This window comes from Culex quinquefasciatus, chromosome 3 (assembly GCF_015732765.1).
Source record: "Culex quinquefasciatus strain JHB chromosome 3, VPISU_Cqui_1.0_pri_paternal, whole genome shotgun sequence".
Classification (NCBI taxonomy): Eukaryota; Metazoa; Arthropoda; class Insecta; order Diptera; family Culicidae; genus Culex; species Culex quinquefasciatus.
Window position 1 is genome coordinate 43558055 of NC_051863.1, and position 21409 is coordinate 43579463.

General features: G+C 39.6%; 2 protein-coding genes across 2 annotated transcripts in view; both read left to right on the forward strand.

Moving 5' to 3' along the window:
• Positions 1–2115, forward strand: part of LOC6051098 (ankyrin-3) — a 91039-nt gene extending 88924 nt beyond the window's left edge. Inside the window, exons 11-13 of the mRNA XM_038259592.1 lie at positions 25–42; positions 105–490; positions 557–2115. Coding sequence (XP_038115520.1) covers positions 25–42; positions 105–490; positions 557–870 — 718 coding nt within the window. The 3' untranslated portion in view covers positions 871–2115. The remainder of the gene's footprint in view (positions 1–24; positions 43–104; positions 491–556) is intronic.
• LOC6051095 (serine-rich adhesin for platelets) overlaps positions 2058–21409 on the forward strand; it is a 79210-nt gene continuing 59858 nt past the window's right edge. Inside the window, exons 1-6 of the mRNA XM_038260761.1 lie at positions 2058–2063; positions 5884–6088; positions 9725–9884; positions 9951–10837; positions 12286–14913; positions 16891–16998. Of these exons, the coding sequence (XP_038116689.1) occupies positions 2058–2063; positions 5884–6088; positions 9725–9884; positions 9951–10837; positions 12286–14913; positions 16891–16998 (3994 nt within the window). The remainder of the gene's footprint in view (positions 2064–5883; positions 6089–9724; positions 9885–9950; positions 10838–12285; positions 14914–16890; positions 16999–21409) is intronic.

Here is a 21409-nt window from a genome sequence, read left to right on the forward strand (position 1 = left end):
CTGGATTTAATCATGTACTAACAGAAAGCTACACTGGAAGAAGTGAGTAGTCTCAGGAGTGTACTGCCGGTCAATGAATGTACTAATTTCGATTGAATTCCCAGCTTCCTGGTGTCGTTCCTGGTGGATGCCCGCGGTGGAGCCATGCGCGGATGTCGCCACAGTGGCGTTCGCATCATCGTTCCGCCCAGGTCGGCTGCTCAACCTACCCGGATTACGTGCCGCTACGTGAAGCCCCAGCGTACGATGCATCCGCCGCCGCTGATGGAGGGTGAAGCCCTGGCAAGCCGAGTTCTGGAGCTGGGCCCGGTCGGAGCCAAGTTCCTGGGGCCGGTCATCATGGAGGTGCCCCACTTTGCATCGCTTCGCGGCAAGGAGCGCGAGATCGTGATCCTGCGTTCGGACAACGGCGAAACCTGGCGCGAGCACAACATCGACATGTCCGAAGAGATTGTCCATGACGTGCTGAACGATTGCTTCGAACCGGAAGGTAACAAGCAAACCCCGTAACTTCGATGCCCAGAAGCTTAACCTGCTCGCATTTCCTCCCACGCAGATCTTGCCCAGCTGGACGAGCTCGGCGGTGGGCGCATCTGCCGCTTCGTCACGTATGACTTCCCGCAGTACTTTGCGGTCATCTCGCGCATCCGCCAGGAGGTGCACGCGATCGGGCCGGAGGGCGGCATGGTGTCCAGTACGGTGGTGCCGCAGGTGCAGGCCGTCTTCCCGCAGGGCGCCCTCACCAAGAAGATCAAAGTCGGGCTGCAGGTAAATTTGTTCAAACCGCGCAAGGGCGTGGCCCCGGAGAAGCTGCGCAAGATCAGCGTCAACCACGTGCCCAAGAAGAAGCGCTTCTCGCTGATCTGGTAAAGAAGTTGCAGGTGGGCCCACATGCCCACAGATATGGGAAACAAGGCGATTTGAACAGTAACATGTGTTGGAAGACAGAGGAAAAACAGCATCACTTTAGGACATGCTTCCAGGGGTTGGGGACGATGTTCATTGTATATGCTGCGTTTAGTTTGAACGCGCGTTGTAATTGCATGACCGTAGAAGCGTTTTCCAATACCCATTCGTAAATACTCAAAATTTGCTTTTTATAATCGTATTTTGTACTCTTATTTTGCTTACAAACACGGAACGGAACGTTCTCGGCAGAAACAATAAAAAGAAACAAGCATGTTTTTGCAATCAAACAGTCGTAGATCCAACCCGCAGCGGAAGCAGCATTTTAATAAAACAGTTAAATATTTAGAGGAATTGAGGTGGCATTTGAATAGTTACAGAAAACAACACACTAACATTACACACAAACGCAATAATCACGCAAACGTTTATCCTAACAATCGCTCATTCATCTATCTCTAGCACCTAGAATAGACTCGGAACGAGACGGTGTGGCAAGGGCAGAATATTTTGTTAGATTTCTCACCAAATTTAACGACAAATTTCTGCCATTTTGGAAGGGTGGTTTGTGGGAATTACTTGGATCACATCTTAATCAGAGAGAATTACAACATTATTTTCAATAAAAGGTATTAAGAAGTCAGAAGCCTGCAAGTTAAAGCAAGTTTAATCTCAAACCTTTGATTTTAGAAAAATTACCAACCTTGTTTCAAACATTGATAAAAGTTATTCCCACAAAGTTTTTTGTCTTACGATTAAACCCGTCAACCAAATATTAAAATCAAACTCACGTGCAATCAAATATAATAATAATATTCAACTTTACAGTGTACTGTTAAAAGTTGTAGAAATTACCGCATACCGCATCAATATTTTGTATAATGGTCCACTGCTGATCTTGAATGTTGATTTTCTACCGAAACCATACAAAGGCTAGCAATTCTTTATTTTTATTTTTGTTCATCCATTCCTTATGTCAAAAGAAGTCGTTTTTCACAATTAAACATATCAACATTACAAAAAAAGTGTGCCATGGTATTTCAGCCACACTTTTTTCTACTGTTTGTGCCACTTCGCGATTTTGACATTTCGGGCGTGCACCATTCGTGACGCCATCTTCGCTTAAAAATCAGCATAGTCACAAACAATCAATGAAGGTAAGGGATGTTATGCTACAGACATGACCAATATGACAAATACGAATTTTGGTCAAATCTGTCGAAATGTGGTTTTCTATGAGGATTATGCAATTTAATTGCCATTTTTCGCAAATAAGTAAAGATCGGTTCGATGAATGTCTCCCGGCTTTTCGGGACTGTATGCAAGTCCGTCCGAATGGCAATTTTCATATTTAATATTGAAAACCATCATTTTTAGTACTCATATGCCGTGGTTCGGTTGCAAAGTCGTTCCGCATATCAAAATTTGGAAAAAAATCTTTCGATCATTTGGTTGAGTTTTGTGATTTTTTCCTGACAAGATTTGAACAGAGCAAATATCCAAAGGTTAGGGCTAGTGATTTTTCGCGATTTCGCCGCGTAATCCGTAAAATTTGCCCCTGGCCGTGAAATTTAGTACATACCGTGAAATGCCGTGAAATTTTAAATTATTATTAGAAAAAAAATTTTTTTGTAATCGTACACTTAACATGTTCCCAAACACATATTCATTGCAAATTTCCAGCAACATTGTTTGAATTTGCTAAATTCAAAAAGAATTTAAAAAAAAATATTCAAAACTACAGTAAAAGAAAAAAAAAAGTTGTATTATTTTTTAATCCTTGTAAAATTAATTTTAATATATAATTGAGCAAGTTGCATACTACGTGAGATAAATGAGAAAAAGATTTGCTTATATTTTGATTACAAATGGAGTTTTTTCGTCAAAAAAACGAAACTATTGGCACTTTTTCGTCAATTGGTTTCAAATACTTTACATACTGAAATAGCATTTTGTATGGTAACATAATTTTCTAGAATTTATTAATAATTGTAAAAAATATTACAAATGAAATTGGCCTAGCTTTTGTTGGAATGTAAAAAATCTCTTTTGCTGAAATTTAAGAAAATAAAAAAAATAATAATTTTTACTTCTCTTGGCAAATCCATTGTTAGAATATCCAATTACATTAAAATGAACTATAATACAAGTCATAGTTGAAAGATACTCCAAAACTCTATTAGGTTATAAGAATTACGAAATTGTGAATTGATTATTTACTAATGGGACCATCCATAAACCACGTGGACACTTTAGGGGGGGGGTATGGCGATTGTCCACTCTCCAATATACAAAAAAGATTTTTTTTGTATGGACAATTGTCCACGAAGGGGAAGGGGGGTTCGAGATTCCCAAAAAAGTGTCCACGTGGTTTATGGATGGTCCCATTAAAAACAAATTGAATTGAATTGAATTATGAAAACAAACAAAATTTGTATAATATTCATTTTGCTGATTCTACTTTTAAGATTGGCTTCGATTTACAGATATTTGAGCAAAATCAATTTCTAAAATTTCAGTCAAATTTTAAAAGCTGCATAATTTCAAAAATTGAAGCAAAATATTTTTTTCGTACATAAATATATTTTTATTCAGACACTGTACTGTTCATAATTATACCTAAACAGATCATTTTTATGATTATTTTTAAAAAGAGTATAGAGTGCTGGAAATTGCCGTGAAATCTATGTTTTCAAAAACTAACACGCCGCGTAATTTCGATTTTTTTGACGTGAAAAATCACTAGCCCTACCAATGGTGTAAACACATATTTAAAAATTTTACCAAATAGGTCTATATGGAATCATTTGACAATAGTTGGTTTTAATGCGTAAGAAAATAACAAAATTATGCATTTTTATTTATCCGTGCATATTTTAATTGATTTTGAACATTTTTTCAAAGCTGTGGACCATGATACCCGAGAACTTAATCAAATCCAAGTAACATTTCAATACCGGCGATGCACTAGAAACATCTCACTAACACTAAAATACGTATACAAAACACTCACACAAGTAAACATTCTCTGTCACATGCTCATAATATGTTCACCAATGTATTCTCGAAAGCTACTAAGTATTATAGAAAAAATGCCAAAGATAAATCCGGGAATAAAAGTTACACGAACGATCTCATGTCTAGTGACACACGAAACGGTGCATTTACAAATGTCAATGATCTCATTTTTGCAATCTTTACGCTATTTTCAATCTAATAGTTGATACTATTTAACCAGTTGAAAACCTTCAAACAATTCAAAGTTCGAGCAGCTACAAAGTCAACAGAAAAAAAATACGACGAAACAATAATATTGAATAACGATGATTGCTGATACAATAGCCAACTCTAGAGAGTGCCCAATAAATTTAGTTCTTTTGAAGAAAACTGACTAAAACCTGGATTGTTTCATTTCCGTTTTCTGGTTCCGCCGTGCGCACTTCAACAAAACTAACCCGGTCCGCTTTCTTTGCCAAAACAAATCAAAACAAAAATCTCAACAGCTCAAATGGTTCAAAATCAAAACAAAAACAAATCCACGAGGCAGGGTCACGTAAAGTTACATGAAATCGTTGCTAAACCGAAGTAATTCAAAAATGCTAAATTTATTGGGCATCGCTGAATGCTCTTGATTTTCCCGAACGTTTGGAGAAAAGTAGTACGAAACGTTTCGAACAATCAGCGAATGCGCACGTACAGAAGGGCAGAAACCTACTGAATACTTTCCAAGCTTCAGCTGTCAAATACGATATGATTGCTCATTTTTTGTGTTAGATTTGAGTTTTTTCTTCCACTTTCATTTGCGCCATTTCAATCAACTTTAAGTTTCGCTTCCATGTAAATTTTATAAAACGAAAATCGACCATACCATTGTACATGATCTTTAATTTCCCTTTGCTTCATATTTACTACAATAAGTGTTTTTCTTCCTATCAATACTAGAAAGTAAGACCGTCGATTGTATATATGGTGCGTTTGGTCGTAACTCAATATCTCTCTCTCACACACACCCACACAAACACTAGGATGAAAACGCCTTGCTTCTGAAATTTGTTTATGTTTTGATGGTAGAGATGGTTCCAGAGTGGCCCACGGGGGTTGCGCTGTACAACTACTGTGCAACAGTTGTGCAACTTGTTTGCTACCTGGGTTTCATGCAGGACTGCGGAGTCGGGTATCTTCAGCGACTTCTGTTACGACTTTTGAAGATTTGGCGACTCAAATTCCGACTCAAGCTCTTCAAAAACTGCGATTCCAACATCAGCTCCCATACAAAATTGGAGAAAATTTGCCGACTCCAGTAGAAGGTGGATTAAGCAGTTCCTTCTCCGACTCTAAATCCCAAGTTTTACGGCGGTGACTCCAACTTAGACCTTCTAAGATTTAACGACTTCAAATCCTACTTCTGGAAATCTCCTGGAACTGTTACTCAGTAATAAAACTGTCCAAATACATTCTACTCTACAGAATCCAACTCAAACAACTCCCAGCAACATTAAATGGTTTGTTGTTATTTGAAGGTTTAGTTGTTCCGACTCTAAAGCCCTGATATCAACGGTAGGGACGTTACTCCGTCTGCTTAAGATTTAGCGACTCAGACTTCTACTACTGCGCTTGAAGATTTAGCGACTCCTGCTTCGCCTCAAGCACTCCACTCGACTCCTCTGACTCCGTCTCCAACAACAACTTTCCATGATGAGATTAAGCCTACTTCGACTCCGATATCTGGAGTTCTGGAGACAACCCTGGTTTCAACGTTATGGAGATATCACATTCCAAACCTCGATGATGACAAAAATCTTAACCTTGGATGTACTTGATCGCCTGTTGATACTTGCTGTTGTTAGATCCCCCAAGACTCACCGGCTTAACCACGTACCATCAAAACATAATGTGCATGTGGCTCCTTCTCCTCGTCCGCCGGGCCAGCCGGACTTCGTGCACACAGTGTTGCCAAACCCATGATCTCATCCGCAGGCTCAACCGATCGATCCGGACCTGACGGCGAAGTTGCTCGGCCGCGGCGTTGCCGTATCGCCGGTGGTGACCGTCGAGCCGCGCCGCCGCAAGTTCCACAAGGCCATTACGCTGAGCATGCCAGCGCCGCGTGCCCACAGCCAGGGCATGATCAACCAGTACTCGGGCAACGCGCCGACGCTGCGTCTGCTGTGCTCCATCACCGGTACGTACGCCAATGTTCCAGGCGCTTTTGGATCTTTCTTACCGCTACTACTACTACCTCCTACCTGTCTCCTTCTATCTACTGTCACTCTCTCTCTCTCTGTTCATCTGTTTCTGTACCCCCGTATCACTAAAACTACTAAATACCTCTACTACTAGCTATCCCCTAAACCAACTGCTCACTGTTTCGCTCCTTTCCTTTGTTATATTAAAGAAGTAAAGTTAAACAATACCGTTGTTACAACAAAAAAAAAACAGAAAGAAAAAGACGTCAGTGTTGCCAGTTTTATTTTGTTTTGTTTTTCAAACCAACAACGATCAACTCGTTGAGCAATAGGTGTGTGCGTTCTCGTACGAATGTCATTTTCAGTATTGAGTTGTCTTATTTGTTTATGTTTTCCAAAATTTACCTCAAAATAGTCGGCCACATTAGAAATTTCGATAAGCAACATTCGTTTTCCGTTTTGTTCAAAAAATGGTCCACAAAAAGACCACTTATAGTTTCGGCATTTTTACAAACACACATACACCCGTTTTCGCTCCTGTCAGTTCATGAACTTCCATACCACCATATCATTAGAGACTTATATAAACCCATTTTGTTTTGTGTACTACAAGTCCGTTCGTACCTTTCGTAGAAAGACTTTTGTTTCGTTTCTCTACCTTCGTCCCCCCCTTTCAAAGAGCAATTATTATCCACAACAGCAAAAAAAAAAGCAATATCAATAACGAAGAAAAAAATCTTTCGTACTAATACTTCGACAATATGCCTGTTACCACGCACGCATTCCACAATTACCCACTTGAAGGTGTGTTTCGGAAAAGATCTCTGAAAGGTAACTAACACAGAAGACTAACAAACGAAAAACAATCTGCAAATAATTCGATTTTGTTTTCCAAACTATTTCTTTCATCTTTGTTTTGTTTCGATTTCGAATTGTTCCCCGCTCAGAATTTTGGTTTCAATTTGGTTTCCCCTCTTCTCTCAAACGAACAGAGTATATTTGTGGTCCACTTTTGACAAAACTTTAACCTTAATCTTGCCTCAACTTGAGGAAAAAAACTCAACTTGATAAGGGAGTGGTCCAGAAAAAAGCGATTTAGCCAATTCTATTGCTGCATACTATACCATAACCCCCCCTCCACACTAGCACCTAAGATATTCAACAAACACACCAATGCACGGTTAAATTAAACTATATATTGCATTGATAAACTCCATATACAATATAAATGTTACGTAATCAAAAAAAGTATTCCTTTTAGTTCCTTAAAATACCGCACGGTTCACCAAGCAGTGACATAACCTCACTTTTCTGCACCCTAAGCAAACGTCAAACCCAATACAAACTTGTTATTTGCATTGATCTGACGTTTGCTGGGGGTGCAGAAAAGTGAGGTTATGGCACTACCTGCAGTCGACCATCGTGCAATTTTCCCTACAATCAGACCGGTGAAGCCGAATTTAAATACTGCAAAATTTAGTTCAAAAATTTGCTGCCGCGAGCTACGCTTCCTTTCGTTACGTTTCTTACTGTCATGGTCCTCGACTTTTTGCCAATCACAACAACAATAAGTTACTAATTATTTGCTACCCTTACCGCCTAAAAAACAAAACCAAAAAAGCGAATCGAAGAAGCGCTCGGAAACCCGTTTTTGACAAAGCTGTACGTTCTTCCTTCGTTTTTTATTCAATACTAAATACTTAGTTTTCGCTTCTTTCTGCCCCTCTTCAAGCAAATAATAAGCCGGCCTTAAGGCGATATTCCACTACGGAAAACTTTGTTTGTAAACGCACTACCCCTTTGACAGATTCCGAGTTTCTTGTTTTTTTTAAAGGGATTTTAAAGAATAATGGTTTTCATTTTCAAGGAATAATCAAAATTAGAAAAAAATGCTTTTCGCTTCGTAAACTCTTATTTAAAAACCACGGAAACTGTCAAAAGTGACAAGAACTTGCCTAGTTTACATACATAGTTTCCCATAATGAAATACCACCTTAAAACGAAAAGTTGAAAATCGGCGCGTCATCTCAGACGGCGGCAGGACTGTCAAAATGCGTTTTTACCCTATATATTTACTACTTGTCTACTAGAACGAAACCCCCCTTTTTGAGAATGCATACTTTTATATCTATTTATCAAAAACATGCAACAAGGAAGCAACAGCAATGCCTAAACACGACAACCCCTTTATTGAGCAATCTAATTTCAAGCCTTAAGTTGGTGTCACGAACTGCCAAATTTACCCTTGTTCAAATTCGTTACCAAGTTTTACCCTATACTTACTTTCCGTTACTTATTTGTTTAGATTATCTTTGATTTTCGTTTTCTTATCAATGATTTGAGGAAAAGACAAAAGCTTAACGTCAACCGTTAGTTGCCCAAAAGGGGACTTTTCTGAAACCGTTGCTAAACGCCTTACGATCCTTCAAACAAAGTTGCTCCTCCCTTGGATTCCACGTATCTAAATTGAAACTTCTAAGAAAAAAGGAATATTAACCTTATTTTTTAACTACTATTTTTCCAAGTACGAAATAATCCAAACGCGTTCAACACGCGACAGCTTTTCTGTCATAATGAGATAGTGAACGTTAACATACACTCACACAATCATACATTCACACACACAAAGCCACGTTTCCAGTGACCTACACACATGATTCAATTTTTGTTTTGTTTTTGGTTTATTCACCGACCTTCATATCTTTACATGATTTTTTTTTCAAACAAGTTTCATACTGCTCGGTAGCCAACACACTTGAAACGTCAGAATAGCTTTAGGAATCCTTCATGGTGCTCTCACTGCGTGTGTGTGTGTTTGTGTTTCAACTACACTGAAACCCCGATGGTTTGACATCGATATTTGTCAAACGAACGAGGTCCGTCCTTCTTATAAAAAAAAATAGTTTTGCTTGTGTGCGTGAGCGCCGTGTAAGAAGTGACAGTTTGTCACTATTTTTGTATGTCAAACCACCGGGGTTTTAAGGTCTATTTGTTTTGCGGAAGCAAGGAATCATAACTGCATGCGTTGCGTCACCCTATTGAGTTAGGATGTTCTTCCCACTCTTGAACTCACTTTCGCCCCTTTCCGTCCGTGTTTCCCACCTGTCTTTAAAATCATTCATCCTGTACTCTTCAAACATACATACTACGGTGGATAGTAATGGTTTCAAGCAAATTTAATCGTTTAAAAAACAAATGACACAATAGTTTATCGTGATCGACGTCAGTTTCGATGCGTTCTTCAGTTTCATTTCACTCTCAGTTTTGTTTCTTACCGAAATTGGCCAACCTCAGTTGAAAGTTTATGCGTTATTTCTTCATTTTCTTACTTTGCTTTATATCCTCCCACATTCACTCCTGTTTATTGAAAAGGGGGCGCCATGGAACCTGTCCCGCTAGACGAAGCGAATCTCGGAATCCAAAGCCGGGACACGTTCCATCTGGAAGCCTGCCCCCGTGTAACGCTTTCGATATTGTTAACCTCATTGTTGTCAGCCCTAGCGTTAGGATTATGTTCTCTATAGTTTTCTTTTTACTTGTGCAGAGTATCGAAAATCGCTGCGCACGTGTAATGCTTAACCGAACGCTTCTGCTACTTTCTACCTTCCATCTCTCCCCCCCTTCTGGTACAGGTGGTACGACGCGTGCTCAGTGGGAAGACGTGACCGGATCTACACCGCTGACCTTCGTCAACGACTGTGTCTCCTTTACGACCACTGTGTCCGCCCGCTTCTGGCTAATGGACTGCCGAAACATTGCCGACGCGACCAAGATGGCGACCGAACTGTACAAGTAGGTTTAGGTTTAGACAACGCTTTGGACCTAGATGATTCACGCTATTCCTTTCCGCCGTTACAGAGAAGCCATACACGTTCCGTTTATGGCCAAATTTGTAGTTTTCGCCAAACGTACCGACCCGCTGGAGGCACGCCTCCGCGTCTTCTGCATGACAGATGACCGCGAGGACAAAACTCTCGAGCATCAGGAACACTTTACCGAAGTCGCCAAGAGCCGCGACGTGGAGGTTCTGGAGGACAAGCCGCAGTTCATCGAGCTGGCCGGCAACCTCATCCCGATCACCAAATCCGGCGAGCAGCTGAGCCTGCCGTTCAAGGCGTTCCGCGAAAATCGGCTGCCATTCTCGGTCCGCGTGAAGGATCAACACGCGGACATCGTTGGCCGGACCCTCTTCATGCGCGAGCCGAAGATCGCCAAGGGTGAACCACCCCAGCAGCCGATCTGCATCCTCAACATCGTACTTCCCGAGACGATCATACCCGACCAGGTCACCACCATCGAAGACTCGCAGGAGATTGTGGTCCGCGTTGGACGCAGCCGTGCGTCGCCTCGCGACCAAAACTACCTGGGCGAGCTGCGAGTCGTGGACATTTCCAACCTGCTCGGCGAAGACTGGGTCAAGCTGGCGCCGGAAATCGGCGTCAACGAAACCGACATCGACAACATCATCGCGCAAAATCCGACGAGCAGTGCCCAGCAGGCCCAGGCCATGCTCAAGCTGTTCCAGGCCAAGGCCAAGAACGACTTCAACATCTTGGAAAACGGACTCCGCACGATTCACCGGGACGACATCGTGGACCGGTGCATGCGAAGCGTGGAAACGACCACCTCGACCACCACGACCGTCACCATGCGCAACAAGACGGCCTTCTCGATAAGCAAGCGAAGCCACGACGTGGACATCATCGCCGAATCGGACTCTATTACGAAGTTGGTACAAAAAGACGGTGAGTAGCTTTCGCGTTCAAGAGACCCAAATTTGAAAATCGACGCACTTATTGTGGTGTTCAGTACCTGTTCTAACCGACCCAACCAAAATATTATCCAAAAACATGGCTAAAACTGCTGTCTTCATCACATCAGCCACGTGTCCAGATTCTCTCAAGAAGACGGTGTAGTCATCCCACATATTCGGAACAGTTTACAGATCGGCCAATGTTCAAAAAATTATAGAAAAACGATAATTCAACATAATGATTTGATTTACCTTCATGTGAAAGCTTTTCTTGCGATCTTTCGATTAATTTATAAAATGACTGTATTTTTTTACGCTTTATATTGCGCGTATTCCCGAAAAAGACACGCGGCATATCAATCGCGAAACGACGCGCCGCACTTGCGGCAAATTCTCGCTGTCAAATCCCATAATGCGCATTTTGTTTTTGTTGCTCTTCTTTATCGAATCACTTGCCATTGTTGCCAGGCACGTTTTTCATTGCACTAAAAGTGCAGAAAATCGCTGGCCACAATGTCTAAGGCACATTCTGAAATGCCGCGTGGCGTGTATATTTGAAAGAAACGGACAATGTCAAGATTTTAAAGAAAACCATTGACCCTTGATATCCACAAATTCGGAACACTTTTTTCTTACGGTAAACAAACTTTGGTTCTCTCCAGGAGAACATATTTTAAACAAAATAATGACTTTGCACACTGAAACCAATGAAACTCATCCTTAGCTATGGTTTATGCATAGTCTGATAACTTTTTTGAGAAAATAAAAGTTAAATTCAGGTGTTCCACAATTGTGGGAGGCACAATAACATCCCACAATTAAGGAACAGGCAATTTGGAGGCAGTGTTACTAGCGGAATAGCAAGAGAATGCCCAAATAAAGGTCTTAAAAATAGTAGGGTCGACAGAAAATATGCATGTGGCGTGCTATTGACAAATTATCACAAAAGTGTTCCGAATTTGTGGGTGTTCCGAATATGTGGGATGACTGTACATCGACTCCGAACTCGTAAAAACCATGTTGTTGAATATTTGTGGACTACAACTACCTGACTCAGACTCCAACAACAAGGAGATGCGATCCATTTTTAATCGTGATATCTGTTAAAACTTGCAAATTTCGCATCCCAACAAATTACTTTGAAAACAGCAAACTTTTAGCTGGACCTGCTAAAAATTCACTGATTTAGTAGGGAATTCGACTAAAATAGCTGAATCGTTGGCAGAAATCCGGCAAAGTCATCTGCTGGTTTGTTGATGGATCTCCTTTCCGTAAGATCCTCAAGACGTTTCGACTCAACGACTCTGACTCCACCTCTAGCAACTTCCATATTCCAAGTTGTTGATAAATAAGCCAACTCCAAGACTTCAGACTCAGACTTCACAAACAACCCCTTAAAACTTAACTGTCTAACCACCTTCTTCAACCCACCCCACCCAGATAACCAATACGCTAAGGAGCAGTCCGACAAATATTCGGTGGAAGAAAAGAGCGTCGAGGAATCCGACGAATCGGAGGAGGAAGCCATCAAGAAAACCGTCGCCGAACGTCGGAAACAGATCGAGAAGCGACTGTCCGCGGACCGGTCGATCCCCGCGTCGGCCCAGAAGAAGGAAATCAAGGAGGAGATCATCACCATCAAGCGCACCAGCCTGATCGACGACACCCGAGCACGTCACGAGGAGGAAATCCTCCTGCAGAAACCAATCGACAACTCGTACAAGTCGACGGTCATACCGGAGACGGTGGTGAAGCTGAAAACGACCGTCCTCAAAGACACCGTTGCGAAAGATGAGTTCGAAAAGGAGCTGCAAGATAAATTCAAAGCGACGCTCAAGAACGTCGAAGAGTTCGAGCACAAATCCCAAGTACTGACAGCCGAAAAGGTAGACACCTCGGCAAAGATTGTGAACGAAATCACAAAAGAAGACTTGAAGGAAATGCTTCCCAAAGATGACGAAAAACCAAAACAAGACGAAAAGAAACCTGAATCCGACGGAGACGATGACGACGACGACAACGCACCCCAGCCGAAGGAGCGAGCTCCGATCCCGGCCAAGCGAATCAGCATCTCCCGCGAGGCTGCCATCGACGAAGGTGCCGCCGTCGTGTCGGAATCCATCCGGAACGTGCAGGAAAGAATATCCTCGTTCGAAACCAAGTCTACCGAATCTAGCAAGCGCACAAGCACCAGCAGCTCCAAGCAGTGGTCCGAAGAGCTGGACGTGCTGATCGCTCAGAAGGGGCAGCTCGAGCAAGTGGAGGAGAAATTGATGGACCAGCAGGCTCCCAAATGGGGCGAGGAGGACGAGACGATGCCCCAGCAGAAGGAAATCGAAGCCGCACCCAAGTGGAGCGAAGAGGATGAGATCCTTTCACAGCAGAAGGAACTTGAAGCTCTGGATAAGCAGATTGATTCTGAAGTAGCGGCAGAAAAGTGGAGTGAAGAGCAGCAGATTCTAGCCGAGCAGAAGGAGCTCGAAGCTTTGGAGAAGAAGTTTGAAGCGGAATCAGCTGCCTTAGAGACCGCTGAGAAGTGGAGCGAAGAAGAGCAGATTCGAGCCCAGCAGAAAGAACTCGAAGCTCTGGAGAAGAAATTCCAAGCGGAATCAGCTGCCTCGGAAATCACTGAAAAGTGGAGCGAAGAAACGCAGATACTATCCGAGCAGAAAGAGCTGGAAGCTTTGGACAAGAAGTTCCAAGCGGAATCAGCTGCCTCAGAAATCACCGAAAAGTGGAGCGAAGAAGAGCAGATTCTAGCCCAGCAGAAGGAACTGGAAGCACTGGAGAAGAAGTTCCAGTCTGAAACTGCTACAGAGAAGACACAACTACTCGAAAAATTCGAGTCCAAATTCCAGGACATCCAGTCAGAAGTCGTCAGCAAGGTCGAAGAAAAGACCACGAGCTTCACATCGAAGGGAGAGTCATTTGCAGAATCCTTCAAATCAGCGGCAACCAAGTTTGACGGCCTAGGTGACACCTTCCGCCAGGAAGTGAAGGAATTCTCTACGCAAAGCTCTGAAACAAAAACCTTTGTCGATCAAAAGGTAGACAAGATTGTGACGGAAATCCGTGATTCCGAAATTGTTTCCGAGACAAAAGAATCCCTGCAGCAGAGCAAAGCGTCGGTAGATCAAGCCGCTCAAGCTCACGCTAAAGAGACAGTAATCAGCTCGGAAGAGCCAAAGCCCCAGATTCAGGAAGCGTTCACCAAGGAGAGCTTCGAAAGCGTACGCGAAGAAACCGTGAGCAAAGATTTGAGCGGAACGCTGAAGGAGTCCGTCGAAAAGACGAAGACTGAGATCGAAACCGGTGTGCGTCAGGGAGAGGAAGTGATCGCGGAAAAGATGTCCGAAATTGGTGAAGAATTTAGACGCGTCGAAGAAACGCCCACGGTCAAGCCGGGTGAGAAACCATCCATCGTGGAGACGATCAGCAAGACGGTTACGCAGGAAGTGACTTCGAAGATTCCGGTGCTGAGCAAACGAGCCTCGCCGGAAGAAGCGCCCGTGGCAAAGGAGGAGCCGATTAAGGAACCCGAGGTGAAGCAGTTTGTTGAAACCATCGTAGAGGACGCGCAGGCCGCCATCAAGCAGGTCGACTCGACTGCTTCGAAAATTCCACGGTTCGACAGCAGCAAAACAGCTCCCGCCAAGGTAGAACCAGCTGCGGCCAAGTCGCCCGAACCGGAGGTGACCTTCTCGAAGATCCCCGTGTTCAAAGATCGCAAGGTATCCGAGCAGTTCTCCAGCGACTCGTGCGAAACCGTGATCATGCAGAAAACGCTGCGCGAGCAAGACTCGCTGCTCAAGTCGGACAGCGACGAGCGACCGCTGGAGGCCACCGTCGAGGAAGCCGAAATCTCCAGCCGCGAGGTCAAGGAAGTGCTCAGCTTTACGACCATCGACGAAACCGTGCTGAACGAGCTGATCACCGAGGATCAGCGGGCCGTCACGCCGGACGATTTCATCGACGAAATCATCGAGGAGGCGCACGATACGGTCCAGCAGCTGCAGCAGCAAACCGACGGCACCGCGTACAGTCTGGAGCTGAGCAAAGACGAAGAAGGTAGAACGAAATGCCTCGAAATGTTAATGAGCAATTCTCTACGAAATCGGTCTTTTTTCTTCAATTTTAATTTTTGTATTTTTTAATCCGACTGAAACTTTTTTGGTGCCTTCGGTATGCCCAAAGAAGCCATTTTGCATCATTAGTTTGTCCATATAATTTTCCATACAAATTCGGCAGCTGTCCATACAAAAATGATGTATGAAAATTCAAAAATCTGTATCTTTTGAAGGAATTTTTTGATCGATTTGGTGTCTTCGGCAAAGTTGTAGGTATGGATACGGACTACACTGGAAAAAATAATACACGGTAAAAAATAATTTGGTGATTTTTTTATTTAACTTTTTATCACTAAAACTTGATTTACAAAAAAACACTATTTTTAATTTTTTTTATTTTTTGATATGTTTTAGAAGACATAAAATGCCAACTTTTCAGAAATTTCCAGGTTGTGCAAAAATCACTGACCGAGTTATGAATTTTTAATCAATACTGATTTTTCAAAAATCGAAATTTTGGTCGTAAAATTTTTCAACTTCATTTTTCGATGTAAAATCAAATTTGCAATCAAAAGTACTTTACTAAAATTTTGATAAAGTGCACCGTTTTCAAGTTATAGCCATATTTAAGTGACTTTTTGAAAATAGTCGCAGTTTTTCATTTTTTTAAATTAGTGCACATGTTTGCCCAGTTTTGAAAAAAATATTTTTGAAAAGCTGAGAAAATTCTCTATATTTTGCTTATTCGGACTATGTTGATACGACCTTTAGTTGCTGAGATATTGCAATGCAAAGGTTTAAAAACAGGAAAATTGATGTTTTCTAAGTTTCACCCAAACAACCCACCATTTTCTATCGTCAATATCTCAGCAACTAATGGTCCGATTTTCAATGTTAATATATGAAACAATTGTGAAATTTTCCGATCTTTTCGAAAAAATATTTTTGGAATTTTCAAATCAAGACAAACATTTTAAAAGGGCGTAATATTGAATGTTTGGCCTTTGTGAAATGTTAGTCTTGATTTGAAAATTCCAAAATATTTTTTCGAAGAGATCGGAAAATTTCACAAATGTTTCATATATTAACATTGAAAATCGGACCATTAGTTGCTGAGATATTGACGATAGAAAATGGTGGGTTGTTTGGGTGAAACTTAGAAAACATCAATTTTCCTGTTTTTAAACCTTTGCATTGCAATATCTCAGCAACTAAAGGTCGTATCAACAAAGTCCAAATAAGCAAAATATAGAGAATTTTCTCAGCTTTTCAAAAATATTTTTTCAAAACTGGGCAAACATGTGCACTAATTTAAAAATGAAAACTGCGACTATTTTCAAAAAGTCACTTAAATATGGCTATAACTTGAAAACGGTGCACTTTATCAAAATTTCAGTAAAGTACTTTTGATTGCAAATTTGATTTTACATCGAAAATGAAGTTGAAAATTTTACGACCAAAATTTCGATTTTTGAAAAATCAGTATTGATTAAAAATTCATAACTCGGTCAGTGATTTTGCACAACCTGAAATTTCTGAAAAGTTGGCATTTTATGCCTTCTAAAACATATCAAAAATAAAAAAATTAAAAATAGTGTTTTTTGTAAATCAAGTTTTAGTGATAAAAGTTAAATAAAAATCACCAATTTTTTTACCGTGTATTATTTTTTCCAGTGTAGTCCGTATCCATACCTACAACTTTGCCGAAGACACCAAATCGATCAAAAATTCCTTCAAAAGATACTGATTTTGAATTTTCATACATCATTTTTGTATGGACAGCTGCCGAATTTGTATGGAAAATTATATGGACAAACTAATGATGCAAAATGGCTTCTTTGGGCATACCGAAGGCACCAAAAAAGTTTCAGTCGGATTAAAAAATACAAAAAAAATCGAATGACCGAAATCCTAGAGAACTGCTCTAATGCGAAATAGTACCAAAAAAAACCCTCAAAAAATTACATTTCCTCCGCAGATGCTCAGGAAAAGTCGCCCCACCCGATCCCGGAGTACGTGACCGAGCGCCATCTGCAGGACGAAGCCGACGATGATGACGACGAGCAGGAGCACGAACAGTGGCAAGGTAGGTGCATCAACCCCCCTTAATGTCTCGACATCGACATTTATAATTATCACAAGACAAAATAGCATCCGACTCATTCCAACCACCATCACACATCCAATATTTGTTCCTTTATGGTGCTATATATAAAAATTAACCTTTTTAAACGAAAAAAAAACAACGAAACCTGTTAAAAGTCTAGAGACAGATTCATTTCTATTAGACTCTAGTGTGTAACTTTTGTTTTCTACTTGTTTTTCCCCTTTGTTATCCAAACACTGCTTTATAATTTGAGTTCTCTTGGTTGGTTCGATTTGATATGCGTGAATATATATAACCCTTCTCTAATAGATTCACATTTTTCAATTTCGAATACTCTTGTATTACTAAGAATTAACAGTTTTATCAATTAAGCTTGGCTAATTTTAAGTATTCTAACAAACGATTTAAATTCAACACTTATTCAACCATTATATTTATAGTTTATGTATATTTTCAGTGCCATTTGAAAGTTTGGGTTTATTTAAGCTTTAGTTATTTTTATAAATAATTTAAGTTTCTTCATGTGTGTTGCGATGGACACCAACAGGCAATGGCTAATCAAAATCTCTATCGAGAAAAAAAAACGGTTCAATCGAGCACAAATTTGGCAACCCTGCACCGTACCTCAAACCTTGTTTCATTTTCACTTAAGGTGAGTTAGTGTGCGTCGCAATTCGTTTCCGTTGTTGAATACCCCTGAGTTGCTGTAATTCGATTGGAGGTTACGTTTAAGTTTACTCGAAACAAACGCCAATTACGTTAAAAACTCATCTCCCACATTCGCAAAAGTATAGCAAATCCCTGCCCCCCCAAGTGCCTCTTATCCATTTTTACCGTAATCGTCACCATGTCATGTTCACCACTAGGCCAGATTTTAGAGTTTCCGACTCATCCCACTCTGTACTCATCCGTCAAAACCAGGCCACATACTTGCTGCACTGGGCAAGTCCAGCAAACTTGCGTCATTCTTGTTCGTTTCTCGCCAAACCAAACAACAGCCGGAATTAGCATTTCTAGAACTCTTGCCGCTCCACCCCTAAAACCCCACACCGGTCCAAGGACCACCCGGCCGAGCCGAGAGCGTTCACGCCCCTTCCTTGAACAACTTCCTGCGCGCGCACGCCCAAAGTCTGTTGACTGGGTGGCCAGTTTTCGATTTGTTTTTTTCGAAAGTGATGCCAGATCAATCCGTTTTGCTACAACCATCAACAGCTTTGGAAAGAACAAAAAAAAACGAATAATTTCAGTCAACTTTTCCCTCCAGACTTTCTCGAATTAACGAGCTTTTCAACCATGACACATGAAACACAACACAAAAGTCACAAACACCCATGAAGCGCACACAAACACACTACAAATATCATAAGACAACAAACATCTAGATCAATGTGTAGAGTGTGTAGAATGCAAGAGCTTTAAAACTAGATAACTTTATGATACGTATGGGGAAAAAAGTTATTTTAATGGAAATAACCTGCCTAATCTGGGAACCCGACATAACTATTGTGTGCAAAATATTAGAAAAAGGTGTAGGGTGTTATGTAACAGTCATGACCAGAATGACAAAGAAGATGATGAAAAATTTCGTTACAGACAAATCTAAAAGATTAGACTCGAAACGACAATTTTCATGTCCAGTCTAAAAAAAACATGTTATTTGGTACCCATAATGCCCGAACTCTTATGGTTCGGCATCCTCGAGGACTCCCGGCATCTCAGGGTGTGCTCAATTCGATCGAAATGTCTATTTTACTGTCCAGTATCATAACCATGAAGTTTAAAAGTCCAACGTCAAAACCAAGCAGAATCGACGTTACAAAATTTAAGTTTTAATCTTTAAATTTTTAAGCATAAAGCATCCTTAAATTTGCAAAAAATAATAAAATCAACAAAAACTTATGAAAATTCTACCAGTTTCTGATGTAAAATTACACATTTTTCTGACATAAAATCTTTTACCATTTTCAGATGTAATCATACAATTTTTTTTTAACTTTTTCGATATAGTTTCAAATTTCAATGAAATTTTAATTTTTTGTAATTTTTATTTGTTGATTTTTGAAGAAATTTCAAAGAAAAATAAAATAATACATTTTTCAAAAAAAACTTTAATGTTCAGTAATTTGTTTCCAGCTGATTTTTTTGAGAAAAATAAAAAAAAAAGATAAACTAAATAAAATATACATGGAAGTTGGACAACATTCGAACATGAAGTTTAATTTAGGTTTTGCAGCGCGACTGTGTTTCAAATGTAGGTGGCGCCAAAATGAGGTTACATGCCAAAAATCGCATTCCTTTCTGCTGGATTAAAGAACAAAATCGCTTATTTCTCATGATTCCCTACATCAATCAAAATGAAACTTGTTGCAAAAGACGAGAAAAATTTTTTGCTTAAAAATAATGTACATCAATTTTTGGGCGCGCAAAAATTTGTGAACTTTTTCTTCAAAAAAACATGTTTTGGAACACGAAACAATAAGTTTCCTTGTATATATCAATGAAATAAACAGTTATATAGTTGATAACAGATGTGTTAACGTATATTCAATCATTTTTATTGATTTTTGACAGACTTTCTTACTAATTTGTCCTATTTCTAATTTTACAGTTTTCTCATAGTTAAATCAAACAAATATTGGAAAGTTGTACACCAAATTGTTGGAAATAATTTTTCTCATCCGAATCCGGCATAAGTTTTATAAAAAATGTTGATTATGAAGGAAAAAAACATTTTTTTGTTTAAATCGTAGGTTTACGCTATTTGTTCATAGGTGTAGACATGTGTCTTTTAGCTTTGCTGCAAATTCTCTATAGTCCAACGTCAAAACCAAGCAGAATCGACATTACAAAATTAAAATTTTAATCTTTAAATTTTTAAGCAAAAAGTATCCTTAAATTTACAAAAAATGATAAAATCAACAAAAACTTATGAAAATTCTATCAGTTTCTGATGTAAAATTACACATTTTTCTGACATAAAATTTTCAGATGTAATCTTACAATTTTTTTTAACTTTTTCGAAATAGTTTCAAACTTCAATGAGTTTTTTTTTGTGTTTTTTATCGGTTGATTATTGAAGGAACATCAAAGAAAAATAAAATAAAATTGACATGGGAAAATTTTTTTCAAAAAAATTTAAATGTTTAGTAATTTTTTTCTGGCTGATTTTTTTGAGAAAATAAAATAGATAGATAAACTAAATAAAATATACATGGAAGCTGGACAACATTCGTTTTTTTGTTAGAGTGGTTCCTTTGGAAACTTACAATTTGATCATGTTTAAAGAAAAATGTCTCTGAGATTTTTTCAGTGTCTCAGTAATAGATCTCCTCGTTTTAATGCAACCAGCATCTTTCTGCCTCAAAATTACTGTGACTTTGAACCAAATTACAAAGGGTTCAGAGAGATCACAGCAAAAATTCTAAAATATTTTTTTTTGCAATTCCGTCGTGAAACTACTTACTTTTCCTATCATTCTTGAACGACGAAATAGCCTACTTTTCTGTACCAAAAATAACAGAATCGAATAGCAACACTTTTCAAAATAAATGCTGAAAAGTTCTACTTTTCAGCACTCAAATGGGTGCTGAAAAGTTGAACTTTTTAGCACTTGTTTCGAAAACTAACACTTTTCAACATTTTTTTGATTTAAACGATTTATTGACAAAAAAATGAAAAAAACCAAAATATTTGGATTTATGGTAAATCTTCTAAATTTGGATTGGCCTCACATGGAAGTTGGACAACTTTAAATTTTAGGTTAGTTTTCATGCATTTACTCGTTGTAAACATACAATTTTCAAGTATAAATCTGCTAGAACTCTACTTTAAATTCAACCAGGTTCATATCAATTGTCCTGAGCTTTTTTCGAGATATGAGCTAAAAAAATGCATCTTTTGGCTTAAAAAGGACTGTGACTTTGAACCAAATTTCAAAGGATCCTAAATGTTCATAAAAAGTTAGATTTTCTAAAACACCAAAAGTTTAAAAATCATATGAATTAGATTTTTGGTAAACCAAATTTTCACTTAATTGTGCAATTTGGATCAATGTGCACTTTATTTAGGTTACAGTAATATCAAGAGTTGTGTGTAGAAAGAGAATAAAATTTTTCAAGTTTAGAAAAACTTTTCATTTATTAAGTAATGATGAAAATTCTCTACATTGTACCTTTCTGAAACTTTTGTCATGTTTACCAATTTCAGAATCATGACCAACATTTTCAAAGGGTTTAATTATAAAATTTAAGCCTTTCCATATCTATTTAGGGCAAAACTCACAAACTAGTCACCATTTCGAGGGATGCCATAAAACTTACACGTGACCCTCAAACGTTGCCCACCACTTGTTTAAAAAAGATCTTAACGTAACCTTTAAACCAGTTGTGCT